General features: G+C 40.5%; 1 protein-coding gene across 1 annotated transcript in view; it reads right to left on the bottom strand.

Moving 5' to 3' along the window:
* Positions 1-2,926: 2,926 nt before the first annotated feature.
* Positions 2,927-15,666, bottom strand: part of MYO5A (myosin VA) — a 158,963-nt gene continuing 146,223 nt past the window's right edge. Inside the window, exons 35-42 of the mRNA XM_074327734.2 lie at positions 15,194-15,340; positions 12,742-12,896; positions 10,758-10,847; positions 9,018-9,168; positions 6,861-7,143; positions 5,163-5,337; positions 3,871-3,951; positions 2,927-3,582 (exon numbers count right to left, since the gene is read on the bottom strand). Coding sequence (XP_074183835.2) covers positions 3,430-3,582; positions 3,871-3,951; positions 5,163-5,337; positions 6,861-7,143; positions 9,018-9,168; positions 10,758-10,847; positions 12,742-12,896; positions 15,194-15,340 — 1,235 coding nt within the window. The 3' untranslated portion in view covers positions 2,927-3,429. The remainder of the gene's footprint in view (positions 3,583-3,870; positions 3,952-5,162; positions 5,338-6,860; positions 7,144-9,017; positions 9,169-10,757; positions 10,848-12,741; positions 12,897-15,193; positions 15,341-15,666) is intronic.

Below are 15,666 nucleotides of genomic sequence, written 5' to 3' on the forward strand. Positions count from 1 at the left end.
ACAGGTGCCCCTTTATCTAGGGTTACCAGGAAAGTAATTTCTCAAAACAATCACTGAAATTCTAATAAAATAAAGAATTTTCATAGCTTCCCCCACCGTTATTAAAAGATTTGATCTATATTACACATAATTCTCACCTAGAAAAAGCCAACTTTCAATTATTCACTGAAATAAAACGAATCACACAAACTGATCCAAATCCCCAAATCTCCTTTCAGTTGGCTTTGGGATATATATTTTTGTACTTTTGCTCTTGAAGAAAGAACTGTCAGGTATATGGGGATTTTTTTTTAAAACTTCCAAAAGAATCATGAAGCTACATTTGTGGATTTTATGCCATATTCATCTTCCCTATCTTTATAGTTATTCTCAGGCAGACCAAAACCTTAACCTAAGAAAAGCTATAAGAAGGGAAACTGCTTCTAATTTTTCAACTTTGCATTCCAAGGTGTGAGCTGAATCTGTAAGGTGAGTAGGGTGGAGAGTATTGAGAAGAGGCTGTTAAGACATTGAACTGTTGTTCTTTCAAGATCTCCCTTTGATTCCTATTGTGTGTCAGTCATAGAGGAATTATGAAAAAGCAAATTAGTGATACTGTTAAAGAAGATACTGCAGAGAAGCGAGGACAAAAAGAACTTGTGCAAAGACCGGCCTGAAGGTAAGCCACAGGCAGGCCAGCGCGGGCAGCTGAGGGCTGACTCCACCACTGCCTTCAGTGCAGCCAGAGCAGTCGTATAGGCAGGTGACAGGATCCATGGTTGACTCTAGGGAAGGTGAAGAGCGAACAGATAAATGGGCAGGTAGAAGGCTGCTGGAGGTGTGTTTGAAGTTTCATGAGAAACTGTGGATGGACAGAAAAAAGAGTGAGCTGTCCTCAGAGTGGCCAAAGGATACCCAGAGCCAGCAGAATATTGTTGCATCCTCAAGAAAGTAGTACCGAGTCATTACCAGGTCTTGGGGTTCTTGTTTGTAAAGTACTCTTGTTAGGACTAAAGATCTTTAGGCTGCTAAGATAAATTAATGGAGATCCCCATCTAGGCTTCTGGGTAGGCCTTGGGGGAAGCTACAGCCCGGGAACAGCAGAATCTTTGTGTGGCCATCCCTGAACAGGAGAGACTCTGGCCCATGTGTGGAACTGAGGCTGCTGCACTTTCCAGCAGAGAGACAGGAGACAGGAGAGAGAGAAAGGCCCAGACTAGAGGGGCTTTGGGACACAAGCTATCTCGTGGTGAAGATAAAAAGCTGCAGTGGCAGTGGGAGCTACGACATGACAAGAGTGAGGGTTTACATGGGACATGCTCCACAGGACTAAGCTGGGGCAGACCCGGGAGAATCTGCAGGTCTGAGGTGAACAGCCTACACCATGTGGCATCTCCCCCAGCCCAGGCCCATCTATGCTCTTAGACTCTGACACATTCGGTACTAACCAAATGGTTATGAGTTCATTGTTCATTGAAAGTCACATTGACAAACCAGGCAAAACTGAGAGAATCTGATCGAATTAGTAGTGTTTTTGGTTGGTTTTGCAAATAAATAAATGTACCCTAATGGAATATAGCAGTATGGGATTCAATAAAAATTCCCTAAACTAATTAACTTTCTAAAAGCATGGATATAAATCATGTACATTTAAGAAAGGTTATAGCTCCACAAGTTGTGATACTACATTTGATTAATCTCTCAGAATTAACAGGTACCAAATGCTGGTCTTTCCATCAGAGCATGAACTTACAGAGTAACTGCAGCTCATTTCTCTAGGATCCAAGTGCTTGGAGGAGATAAGGTTAGACAGGGAAGGGCCCTTAAGAATCAGTTGTCCAACCCTCTTATTGTATAAACGAGGACTTTGAGGCCCAAATAAGTTGACAGTATTTATCTTTTAATAACAATCTTTATCATTGATTTGAAACTGTTTGACTTCCATTAATAATATTGCACATATCTTAATAAGATGTCATTTTTTATAAACCATCTAAGAGTTAAATTACATAAATCTATGATTGTAATGCAGAACCAGACTTTCTAATGAAAGCTAATAATTTGCTTTTGTACAACCTGAAAGATTAATTATATAAGATTTCTAAGAAAAAAAATGGAGACTATGTTTAATTAGAATTTCAGAGTGAAAACAGAATGTGGGTCATACTGTGCCAAATCCTCTGTAAAATTCAGCAATCTTCTTATATTTCTTATATAAGTCAAAGTATTTCTAGTATGATGCTCTTTAAAGTATCTAGTGAGAACATTTATACATGTTGCAAAGCCTAAAAAGATGGAATCATAATTATTTATCATACATCTCCTTTTGCATAATTTATAGGATAATCAAGGTTTCAAGACCTGAATCATGAATATGCTGACAATGCACTCTAGATAGTGACTGAGATTAATTCTTAATAAATTAAGAAGAAAGAAAACCTGTCAAGGTTGAATATATGCACTGCAGGAATCAGATCTGGTAACTAAAAATAAGTCACTTCACAGAACACTGTACCCCGATGTGATGCCCACCCAGGGAAAATCAATGAGCATGTCAATGTAATACATCATCAATAAATAGTAACAGCAACAATAGCCATTCTGTCTAATCCTAACCCTAAAAAATGTCAAACATTTTGTCACATTACTACATGACCTCCCAGTGTCTGCTACTTCTGCAAGTGAAATCTGTGGATATCTGCAGGTAATCCACTTATAACTGTGATCTGATTGAATTGTAAACAGAGTTGATACAAGAGAAGCTTATGGTTGTAGTGCCTAATAAGAATATCGCTTACATTTTAAAGAACACAGGATGTAGCAGCAATTTAAAATGCTCAGGAAACTACAGTACAAATGGGCTTCTATGCTACACAGCAAACCGACATTCTCTTAATATCTCTACATTCTAGTGACACATACAAGGAAGTTACTTGACCAACTACTATACATATTGCCAGTTTATTTATTTGATGCAGTTCGCCAACATCAACATAATTCATTCCTAAACTGATACGCACTCAATAGTGATTTTTCTTCTGGTTAGCACAGAGGAGGTTCTTCTCTGTTGGTACCTTTCTAACAACAGCACATATCTGGAATTTCTGTTTTTTATATCATTTAGATGCAGCGATAAGGATTTAAAACAAATGCTAGCAGCTGAAGACACATTTTTTTTCTCTCCTTCCATCATTCACCTGCATGTAAATTCGGGATACCTAACTGGTCAGGGTGAATGTTGCTCTAAAGGGAACACAGCAGAAAAGAGCCTAACTTCCTTCCTTTCCAAGGTGATGAAAGTATTCTAGGGAGATTTCCAGTTAGTAACCTCTTGTTTGAAAGATAATCACTACTTTCTCTTTAAAAATGTGTTTTCAGTAGCTCAGTGGGAATAATGGGTTCTTATTTCAGGCAAGAAATGTACTGTCACTGTTTGCCTTGATATCACTTTCAGACCCGGGCTATGAATCCCAGGCCCAGGCTGGCTGGAATCTGGATGGTTTCGAGCGCGAGGGAGGACGGGTTAAAAGGAAAGGTGACAGGAAAGATGTGTTTAGCATCCATGAGCAGCTGAGGAGAGTCTTTTCTGTCTCGTAAACGCATCTGAGAAAATTGAAAAACAAAAAAAGAGTATCAATTCTTTGAATCTATAAAGATTTTTCTTCTGCCAACAATCCTACCAAAAACTCAACTAATGAATAATGTTTATATTTGTTTTAAAATTACTTCATTTTTCCAATAAGCTGTTATCAAAACAACCTCATGCACTATAAAAATAAGGTAAAACAACATAATAAAAAACACATTATCCTTCAAGAAATTGTAAAATTTCCATTCAAAAGTTTGTGTTGGTGAACCATAGAAAAAGAAAGCCTGGAGAGCTTAGCTTACCTGTATAGTACGAATAAATGACACAGAGACTCTTTCTTCAAACTCATTAACTGGCGTATACAAATTCAACACTTTGACAATCTGTGAGAAGTGAAATGATCAAAGTTTTCAGCATATTAAGAAATATACACTGGGTGCTTATAATCTGGGAAACTAAAAGGATTGTGCACACAGTTTTATATTCTGCTCGGGGCTGGGTTGGAACAACAGGGGAGATAGAGACAGTCAGAAGCACATTTACTTTTACTATTTGAATTTTTACAATAAAACTGTACTAATCTTTGTGCATTTTAAGAAGCAATATAAATTTGGAAAAACATTCAAACTGTACAAAAGAACATAACATGAAAAATGAAAGTGCTCCTACTCCGATCCTCCTAAGTCTCCCAAAGTGGCAATTTTGGAGAGTGTCCTTAGTATCCACCTACGTACTTTCTGTGCATATTCTGTGTGTAATCTATGTAAGATTTCCATGTTATGAGATATGTGGTGAAAATTAAGAAAGTTCACGAGTCAGCACAGAAATAACTGAGCAAAAGACCAGTGGGCATGTTTAAGCCTATGCCTTGCCCCATACTTTTGCCCTTGTTCTCAACGTCCTTCCTTCCCCTCGTCTCACTCCTTAAATTCAATGCCGAGCTTGATGGGACCTTCTCTGAACACACTCAGTTATCACCCGCATCACTTCCTTTAGACGTCTTACCATTGAACTTGCCAGAATCTCTTATAGTAGAATCAGTTGGGTACATCTGTCTTCCCTACTGAACTTGAAGTTCCTTTTAAGCAGGGATTGTTCCTTATTTATTGAAGTTATCTCCCCCAGAAGTAAGTATGGTGCCTTGAAATAGGAACTCAATTCATCATTTAGTGAATTGCAGGAACAAGAATGTTCTGTCTCAAAATTGAGACGTCTAAAGAATCATTCCATTATGAAATAATATGGAAAATTATTTTTTGGAATACAAGCTCCACAGAATGCATAGAATGTATACCCATGAGAGCAGGATTTTGTTTTGCTCATGATTGTGTCTCGGTGCCTGGGACATTACACAGAATACTGCAGATACTCAATAAATATTTACACAATGTTGACTGTGGATGACTGTGACTAGCGCCGAAATGTACTACTTTCTGGTAAAATTTCCTTTCTTCAAGATCTGTATAGATACAGTATCATCTCTGACACAGATGAACTCAGCTCATAGACAAGAGCAATAGCTAGGTGGCTTATTTGCCTAAATATCACCCTCGATGAATGTTAAATTAGTTCATACTAGGGAAAGCTGCTTTACCTGGGCAGTAGTTAAAGCATTGCACATGGAACAAATGGCTTCTGCATCATCGTCTGTTTTCTTTTTCACTTGCAAAAGCTGAGCAGCCTGAATGAGAGGTTCCAGGGTTTCTTTAGCCCCACTGTTCATCAGATTCTTGTCACGCAGCCATTCTTCCAGTTGACTGACATTGTACCTATGCCAGAGAGAGAGAGAGAGAGAGAGAGAGAATGAAAATTTACTGGATATTGTCATAAATGTCTCAATTTTTTGTATGTGGCTTTGTCAGGAATTTCAGTTAAAATGACAGGCAGTATTTCTGTTCGCTTTTCTTAAATCTTATCAGCTGTGCTTAAAAATATCATTATAAATAGTCATGAGGTTTATAATCATAATTATATAAAAGATTAGAGAATATAATTATCTTTAATGGAAGATAGAGAAATAGCTGAAGTTATGAAATAAGACTGGCTGAAAGACAAAACAACACATTCTACGTATGGCTGTGTCCTTATTAAACAGCTGACCAGAAAACACTTTCTAGCTCTTCTTACAATTTCAGAGGTGAGAATTAATAATCCTTTATGTCCTCACTCTTTCTGAAGTCAAACTGCAAGCTAGTTAACTGAATAACACAATTCCCTCACACGGACTTTGCGCTGCAGGCTTCTTTAGGGAAGGGCCTGGGCAATGGAGTTAGTGGCCTGAGGAAGCTTAGGAACGGAAGGCGAGAAAGGCGAGTGGGGGCCATTGGGAGTGACGAAGAGCCCAAATATGGAGAGAGACAAAGAAACTACACAGAGGCTGAGGTAGCACGAGGTGGCCAACCAAGTAACAGTGGTTCTTAAACTAAAATGAGATAAATGGACACACAATCAGAACTTAGTAAACAGGCAAATAGCAGGAATTATGACAGTAGTACAGGTGCTTCACATGTATAAACTAAGGTTATAGAGAAATAAACTCTACTGCCTGAGTGGAAGGCATTATCTTCTTAACGTCAACTACAGTGGGTGTGGGTCAAAATGAAAAATTTGAAAAGAACGCCAAGGTGTCCTGAGATTGACTCACTAAAGACTTTTGTAGAACTATTTTTTGCCCCTCTTGGTGAATATTGTAGCTATTTTAAAATAAATTATTTGCAAAATAAATCAATTTTATTATGGTAATGAGGTTATGCAGAAGAGTAAGTAGTCGGGCATAAAATTGAGTGCAGCTTTTCTTAACATATAGAGGGGCATATTTGCAGTGTGAGTAAAAGGCCTATTAGACACGTCCTTGTTGCCCTAGGTACAAAAAGGAAGTTTGTCAAAATAAATTTCTAAGAGCAATCAAACATTAGAAACCTTCACCATCATTCGATATTTTGTTATTGTACAATTAAAATACATACAAAAGGAGAGGAAGCAGCTAGCTCATCTTTATGTATTTTTCACCATCTCTCCACTCCCTCAAAAGAGTTAGCTTCACAGTGGAGCAGAATTCCAAACAAACAGTAAGTAGAATCTGCTGGAAGGTACAGCCAGGAGCAATAATGGCTGAAAGGGGACAAGTCCAGCCAGGCAAGAGGTAGCGGCTCCAGGCCAGGTCTCCCCTTGCCGCTTGGCTGGTGGCAGCAGACGTCAGGTGCACGGACCTGAAACAAGCCATCAGCTCTCCACACCCCAGCAGGCAGCTGGGCCGCGAGCAGGGGCCATCACAGGGTTGGCGTTTGCTCACCTGATCTGCATGCCTTTACTCCATGAGCACATGTCCTTCCGCAGGAGGAGGTTGTTCAGGGTGACGGCCCCCACAATGTAGAACGTCTGCTTCACCACCTGCTTGATGAGCTCAGGGTCCATGCCGTGCTGACACATGACCGAGTGGAAAGAGTTGAGCTGCCGGAGGATAGAGTCCAGTGTGTAGGTGCCCTCGTCGGCTATGCTGGAGGTCCGCTTTCTGAGCCCTGTGGGCTTCACGCCAGACACGCCCTGAATGGTCTCATGCTCCAGCATGCCGGAGACTGCAGGAGTAGTTCAAGTGTTAAAAGATCTGGAGGGAAACCCGTTTCATGTACAAACACACAATCTCACACATTCAGTTTACAAACACGATCGGAGCATCAAAATAGAGGGCACAAGAACTTCACGAGAAATGGCTTCTGGATTTTCAACTTCAGTGAAGGAATAATTCTTTAATGCAAAAATTTACCATGAAATTAAAGAAATCTTAATGATGTATTTTCTAAAATATGAAGCAGCGGCCTTGTAATAGCACAAGTGAGTGGTACCTTGGAAGGGTTTCTGAGAGAGAGGTATGCAGCGTTAGGGAGAAGGTGAGCGTTCTCCAGAGCTACGTAAGCCCTAGTGGAAAAGACATCAAGTAGCAAGAAAGGCAGGAGAGTGGGAGGCCTTGGAGGAGACGGGGGTGGGGGGAGGGCAGTCCTGCAGGGCTGGAGCGCTGGGTCCTTCCTTTTCCTGAGCTTCCCACAAGGGCAGGGAGACCTGGGGTTAGCCTCTGCCTCTCAGGACTCAGTCTTCTCATCTGGAGCACTGCTGTTTCCTCTCCTGCGCTCTCATAGCATTTGGCTTATGTCTCCTCTAGGATGGTGTTAGGATGCCCACTCCTGGCCTGGGAACCCCTGAGAGCACGGGCCAAGCCTGATTCATTTTTGTGTCTCCTAGTGCTAAACTCAGCTTTCACAGAACCTGTGGAGCCAAAAAGGTTGTTGTTAAATCACTGGTAGATGGGGGTACTGGGTTAAAGTGGGACATCTTAGAGGTGAACTCCTTGTTTAGCCAATAAAAATAGGCAAGAATAGGAAAAAGGTTGGCTGCAGCTGACCTTGTATCTGTTACCTCTTGCACTTTAGCTGACCTAGATTGTTTTAAATTCATAATCTTTTAGAAGACAAGTGACAAAGTCACTGCTATCTCACATGGTTTCCTCAGCCTTTTGTTTTCAGTTGTTTAATTGTGAGTGTATGATAGAAAATGGAACACTATGAGCCCACAGAAGGGAAGGGAAGAAGTTGTAGAAATGAGGAAAACACATGGGTGGGGCAAGAAACGGTAGCTTTCAGAGGGAGTAGCCTTCAGAGGCTGCTGGTAATTTGTCTGAAGATAACAGAGTTTGGTAACTTTAAAATAATTTCTTTAATTTCATGCATTCTAGATTAGCAGCCTGCAATTTGTACATGCCTCCTAATTCCTACTTCACACATGCTACACATTCCAAAGGAATATAGGTAGCATGATACATAAATACTGAGAATGAGTGTACACATATAAAGAGAAGTACATGGAATCACACATTTAGCTGAACACACACACACACACACACACACACACACAGAGGCTCATCCAATAAGAAACTGCTGCTTTAAACCAAATTGCCTTTAACAATTCCAGAGGGCCCTTGAGATAGATGCACACCTCAGCATGGGGTGCCTGAGACCTGTTCTGCTGCCATGGTACCGTCCAAACCTTTTACTGTAGCCTACTGGGCAAAGTGCAAGCCCTCCCCAGCTTCTTTAGTTTTAGGTGGAGGAGTGTAGTAGGGTCCTAGACCAAAGTTTAAAGTGTTGTTGAAAACTGGACAAGGAATGAGGTCTATTGCTGGACAAAAGCATAACCGAATCTTAAGAGAGCGGCATTCCACACTGGGGAGGGAAACGACCTACTGCTGACGTGATCATGTGGAGCAGTGATTTTGATGTGTCCCCGTCAGTCATGGCGAACACCCCATGTTCTGAGATTCCTCAGCTAACGTGAGGACGGAGTCTTACTACTTTATGTCCATATGGATACACGCCCTGAAACGTGTGCCACTGGTGGTCATGTACCGGTGGGCACATGAGGGAGACAGATCTTGGTGTCCGCAACGCCCTGGCCTTACCGATCATCGGCTGAAGGATGTTTTCTAACACCCGCACGAGCTGTTGGTAGATCTGAATGGCCAAATCACTTAGCACCTGCCGGTACTCAGCCAGGTCAAAATTGGTGAGGCAGTGTTCATTCTGGCGAGATGTGTTGTGTTTCATAAAGCCCTAGAGTTATAAGGCAGAGTTAATGATATACATGAAGTAACCCTCTCGTTGGATCAGCCTCCACCTGCTCTTTTCATCTCTCTGAAGAGTTTCCATCCATCCCACACGTAAGTGCCCGGATAATCATTCTCAACACTGTGTATTTGTTTCCATCCTAAAAGCGCCACTTCTTACTAGCTTTTGAATGATGTCTAAACTTGGCATTTAAGCCTTTCCAACGGCAATGGCAATGAAACAAGATGGGGGAACTTAATTAAAAAATAAATTAATGAGTGTTTTCACTTATGACACAGGAGGTTTACTGCCAAACACTGAGTTATCAAAAGTACTAACCTCTTAAACTTCAGTTTGTTAAATATAGTCCTATTTATAAATACTGCACTCAAAGGGCATATATAATCTTCTTAAAATAGACCAATTTCTACAGAGACTGGTGAATAAATTTAAAAAATTTTCCTTTTCATGGTATCCACACATGATTTGCAGTCTGAGCTTGGAATAGCATCCTTTGGTGGTATTATATTTGTTAAACGGGAAAGCAAAGTGCATGAGCAGGTGCTTTTGCCAGACACTGCCTGACAGCGCCAAGTCTGCTTGATGGAAGCTGCCCAGCGTCAAGCATCTGCCGCCCTGCAACCTACTTCCCAGCATGGTCTAGAAGTGGGGAAGGAGGACAGTTAGTTAACGATCCCTCTGGGGGACTCGGGTCTGTCAGTCCCACCTTCGCAGGGACCACATCTTCCTCTTATTTGTGTTTCCCATCATTTGCCAGGACAGCCCTCTGTCCCCTAGCCTCTGTATGGGTGCTGAGAAAGGTGCTACTGCTCGCTTCTCGGCCTACCCTCCCGGCAAATGATGGGGAGGCATGGAGGATAGTGGTCAGGGGCACAGGCTCTCGGAGGCGGGCTGACCCAGAATTCCAGTTCTGCTCCTTACGGCTGACAGGACTTGGGCAAACTGATGAACTTCACTGAGTGTCAGTTTCCTCATTTGTAAAACTGGTTTATAATTCCTACCTCATAGAAATATTATAAGAATTAAATAACATAATGTATAGTAAGTGCTGTCTAACACATCTCAGCAGCCCTTAATAAATAATTATTAAGTAATTATTAATATATTATAGTTCTAAAATATGAAGTCTGTCAAACAACAGATGAACATATCACTGCAAACAAAAGCAAAACAGATTTTTGGACAAATCTAAAGAGACAGGTCTTAATTTATCACCTTTAATGTATTATAGTAAGCTGAAATTGATTAATTTTTAAAAATAGTTCAATATTCCTGTATTAGTCCTTGAAAAGCCCGCTTCCACATATTGGCAAAAAATTTCATTGTTACATCTAAAATGCTCCTTTATTTCTTCTGTGTTTTCTCATAATACAAACTTTCAGAGGGAAGAAACTATGTTATTCTCCAAAGTCACTGTTCTGTAAATAATGAACATCAAAGCTATGAACTTCCAAGCCACCTCTAAATTCAGGTTTCTAAATCAACAAATGGTTAAACATTTTGTGCTTTTAAATTTTCCTTAAAAAGGTCAGAGAAAGTATAGCATGCTGGTTTTATAATCAAGATTTTCTCACCTCTTCTCCACTGTACTGCTTCAAACAGTGCAAAAATCGGCATGTGTTAGAAAGCCAGAAGGAGACAGTTTCAAAATCATCACCTCTTTTCTGAAACAGAGAATTAAGTTTAAATTCGTTTTTTCCTTAGAGAAATAACCTGAAAATAACCGAACAGATACCAGAAGGCCCGTTTCTTGCAGTTACCATTATAAACAATTATAAAAATAAATCACATTGCAATTTTAAAGTCTTACATCATTTTAGAGAATTTCAACCCTTGGGTTAATTGGTTGTTTGTTACGTTGCTTGGCATCCATTTTCTTGTCATCAGAAAATTATTCCCAGTAATTCTGTTCATGGGAGCTTAGCAGTCCCTTTAAGCAGAAAAAAATTCACCAAGCCTCAGCTTACCGAAACTTACTTCCATCAGGGTGACTGAGGGAATCAAAGGACTAAAAGCACAAAAGGGAATCATAAAGATTGTGAAGCACTGAAACCCAGGTTAAAAGTCTGTCAACAATAAGATACAATTTCTAAGCAGTGAATCAGAAGTGGGATACAGGAAGTCCAGGGCAGAGCTGTACAGACAGGGGAAGCTGCGTGACTCCTTATCAGGACTGGGGCACATGTCAAAAACCCACTGCTAAATCAAAACAGGGACCAATGACAAATCACTTCAATTCAAAATGAGGACGCAAGACAAACACACATCAATTTTAAATGACACCAAAAGGGTGTTATGCTCTAGTACCCATGCCTTTTTAATCTTCAAACAATTTGGTACAGAATTAGTTAAATTAGATAAATGTCTGCTTGCCATTAAGATGAGAGGGAGAAAACTTTATGATTTGGTTTTGTTGTCTTTATAAGAGTTGATGTACAAAGCAATAAAACTTATAGTCTATTTAAGCTCAATATAGCATCAATATACCCCAAATTAAATGAGTTACATTCAGAAGACATTCATCAGTTTGTAAATGTTAAGTTCATGACCAGGATTGGGGAACGGTGTGTTTAATGGGTACAGAGTTCCAACTGGGAAAGATGAAAAAGTTCTGGACATGGATGGCAGTGATGGCTGCACAATAATATGAATGTGCTTAATGCCACAGAACTGTGCACTGAAAAAATTGTTAAATGGTATAAAATTTTTGTTATGTATATTTTACCACAATTAAAATAGTTCATGAAAGACATCTTAGACTTGAGAGAGTCCACTAGTCATGTTAACAATCCACTTATCTCCATCCTAAAAGTTCTCCTTACGTTAGACAATCAAAAAACAACATACTTGGAGCACATTCTCTTAGCTTCCTACAGAAACACTGAGAGTTAAAAGTAGGAATAATGTTTATTTTTTTTTAGAGTCAAGAGGATTATGTAACACGACTCAGTGATTACCGAGTTATGTAGAGCTTTCTGCTCTGTTATATAATTTTGCTGCCTTTTTCAAGTCTTCCCTCTCTGATTAGTATCTGTGGGTTGCTTCTCACCAGGAATCAGGCATTTCAGGTAAGAGGAAAATTATGGGTGAGTTGGAGAAAAATGGAAAGCAAAGTTTGAACAAAAATTTTAATGTTTTATCAAACATTTTTATATGAATGAGTCATGTATTAATGAACTTATTTAATACCAATTTGAACTAAAGCATCATATTCCCTATATACTCATATATGGACTCCACTAAATAGTTCCAATTTAGTTCTAAGACTTTAAAGCAGACTATCTCTGTCTATGAAGAAACAATTTATTCCACAATTAAATGCCATTATGTCAAATTAATTTTGATTACTCTTCAACCTGAGCCCTGTTTTGAAAGAAGCAAACAGACAATTTGCAAGAAGGAATGTTTCCTACAATGGCAGGTAGCGGTTAACACTGGAAAGTGTTCTTAACCAGTAACTTACCTTAAGGCTAAGGAAGGAAAAGTGCCTCTGTACAGATTCTGTCATAACTACATAACTAATATTCATTGTGAAAATATTGTTGAACTTGAACTGACCTTTAAGACTTTTTTGATGCTGTTAATCGTTGATGTTAGCAACGACCTTACTTTCTGATCATCATTCAGGTAGTCAGCATGTCGAACACACATGAACAGGATGTACGCTGGTAAACCTGGAATCAAATTGACTGCTACACCACGTGGCTTCAGTTCTGAAAGAGGAAAAGAGGACAAAGAATCTTACATAACATTGTAAGTCTTCATGAGAAATGCTTTGTGAGATCATGAAAGCACAGTTCTCACGTAAGAGTTCATTCAGGGTGAATAGGTCATATAAAAGACCTATTTTAATAGCTCATTAAAAGGACAAGTTCTTGAGGGTGAGGACATGTGAATCCTCACTGCCTATACAATGACAACTCCCAAATTTCTATCTCTTGCCCTGACTTTTTCCTTGAATTTCAGTCTCGTGTATCAACTGCCTTCTTTTTTTTTTTAAGTTTTTATTGGGGAATATTGGGGAGCAGTGTGTTTCTCCAGGGCCCATCAGCTCCAAGTTGTTGTCCTTCAATCTAGTTGTGGAGGGAGCAGCTCAGCTCCAAGTCCAGTTGCCATTTTCAATCTTTAGTTGTAGAAGGCACAACCCCCCCCCCCCCCATGTAGGAATTGAACCAGCAACCCTGTTGTTAAGAGCTCGCACTCTAAGCAACTGAGCCACCCGGCCACCCCTCAACTGCCTTCTTGACAACTCTGCTTAGGCACCTCAAACTGAACCCATCCAAACCAAACTCTTGATTCCCTGTGATACCTGCTCTTCCAGGAATTGTCCCTATCTCAGTAAACGGCACCTCCTGTCCCCTAGTTTCTCAGGTTATAAATCTTATCATCATCTCTGACTCCTTTCTTTTTCTCACACCACACCTCTAATCCATCAACAAATCTTGTTGGCTCTACCTACAAAACACATCCAGAATCCATCTATTTCTCTACTAGCTGCCCTTGTCTATGTCCCATCATCTTCTCCCGGATTGTAGTGAGAGCTTCCAAACTGGACTCCCTCATTCATCCCTTGCTCCCCAGTAATACAGTTTCACACAACAACCAGAGTAATTGTATAAGAAAATGTAGGTCAGATCATAACACTCTTGTTCTGAAAATCTTCCAAGAGACTTCTCATCACATTCATTTACAAACCATGGCCTGTGATCTGGCCCCGTTCCCCTTCCCGAGGTCACCGCGCTCCAGTAACATGGGTCTCCTTGCTGTTGGTTGAACATGCCAGGTATGCTCCCACCCCAGGGCCTATGTACTATTTTCTGTCTGGAATGTTCTTTCCTCAGATATCAGCATGACTTGCTTCCTTACTTCTTTGGTCTCTGTTCAAAGATCATCTCATCCAAGAGGCCTTTCCTAACAACTTTATATAAACTAGTACACCTGCCTTCACTCTTTACCCTTTTTACCCCATTATATATTTCTTCACTTTCCCCTCTATTTTCCTTCCCACTGGAATGTAAGTTCTATGAGAACAGGGACTTGACTTTGTTACCCAGTACCTAGAAAATGCTTGGCACATGGCAGGAGGGTAGCGAATGTTTATCGAACCGATGAATCTTTGATTAAACTCCATGCTTAAAAATCAGTGGCTCCTTAACATTTTTGCTAAATGAAGATCATGTTGAAACTTAAGTGCCTCTGCATCTATATATAGCACTAAAGTTTAATGCCAGGCACCCTCGGCACATTAACTCAGGTGTAACTGCCACTCACATTGCTGTCACCCTGGCACCTGGGGGAGGAATGCTAAGTACAAGCTGAAAGGAGAGGTTCTCAACCTTTTAAGTTCACAGCTTTCAGGCTGTGCATACTCCCTCATCACTTCCCACCCTCCCCTCAAACGTCTCCTTGCAGAGCCCGTGGGCTGGCCCCCAATCTTAAAGGTCTTATCCTGTTCTGAAGTGCTTCCTCTACGCCCGTTTCATTTGTCTGGTCCTCTCCTTCCATTGCTGGAATGTTTTCCTGAATTCTTTTGTTTTTTTCCTATCACTGAACTGTTGTTCTTGACATATTTAGTCATACATTATCTAGGGAAGTAAGGGAAACAGAAATTCAGGAACTTGAGTGGCCTAGAGCAGTGGTGTTCAACTGTGGCTACACTTCAGAAACCCCCTGAAAGATTTTGAAAAATACCAGACATGGCCCAGCTCTTCCTCTGGAGATTCTGAGGTATTGAGTCTGTGGTGAGGACCATACATCAGTACTTTTCAGAAGCTTCCCAGGTTATTCTAACGTGCAGCCAGAGCTGAGAAGACCTGGCTGGCCTCAGGGGATCCTCACAGGTGGTCCCTGCAGTAAGACTGGTAGCGCGTGGTGTGGTCAGGACGCCTCTGGAGCACAATGAAGCACAGCACACAATGGTGACTAAACACACTGGTGTTGACTATTTGAAAGGTTAGTGGCCAGTCTCGCCCACCAGAAAGACCTGTTATCCCCTGCAGAAAACACTTGCCCAGAATCAGGTTCTTAACGAGTTTTTGCTCATCCTCCTTCTTGTATTCCAGCATTCCTTGGAAATCCTTTTCTTTCCTGGGAATGTTGACTGGACGAATGGGTTCATCAATGATCTGTCCTGGGGATATGTTTTCCATCTGGCCCACTTCGTGAGAAACAAAAAGGGGAAGAAAATGTTTTCCAGGTAGAAAAAATGAGAAGGTTCCATGTTCCTATAATTTTTAAATGAACTCTATAACAACAGAAACGTGCCACATGTGTATTTGCCACTTCATTGTCCCCTCTTTAAATATTTTTTCCTGCTAAAATTGGGTGGAAAGATGGCAAAATTATATACTGTCACTCTGACAGCCACGAGTGCACGGCTACTATCAACATCAGAGAAACTTACTTCATTCAAAAGCATTTTTTTGGTCATAGAATGTACTCTGTAACAAGATCAAATGTCCCCAAAGTAAGTGGTTGAACTTC

Source organism: Rhinolophus sinicus, chromosome 3 (assembly GCF_057876585.1).
Source record: "Rhinolophus sinicus isolate RSI-liver-muscle chromosome 3, RSI-T2T, whole genome shotgun sequence".
In the NCBI taxonomy this organism is placed as follows: Eukaryota; Metazoa; Chordata; class Mammalia; order Chiroptera; family Rhinolophidae; genus Rhinolophus; species Rhinolophus sinicus.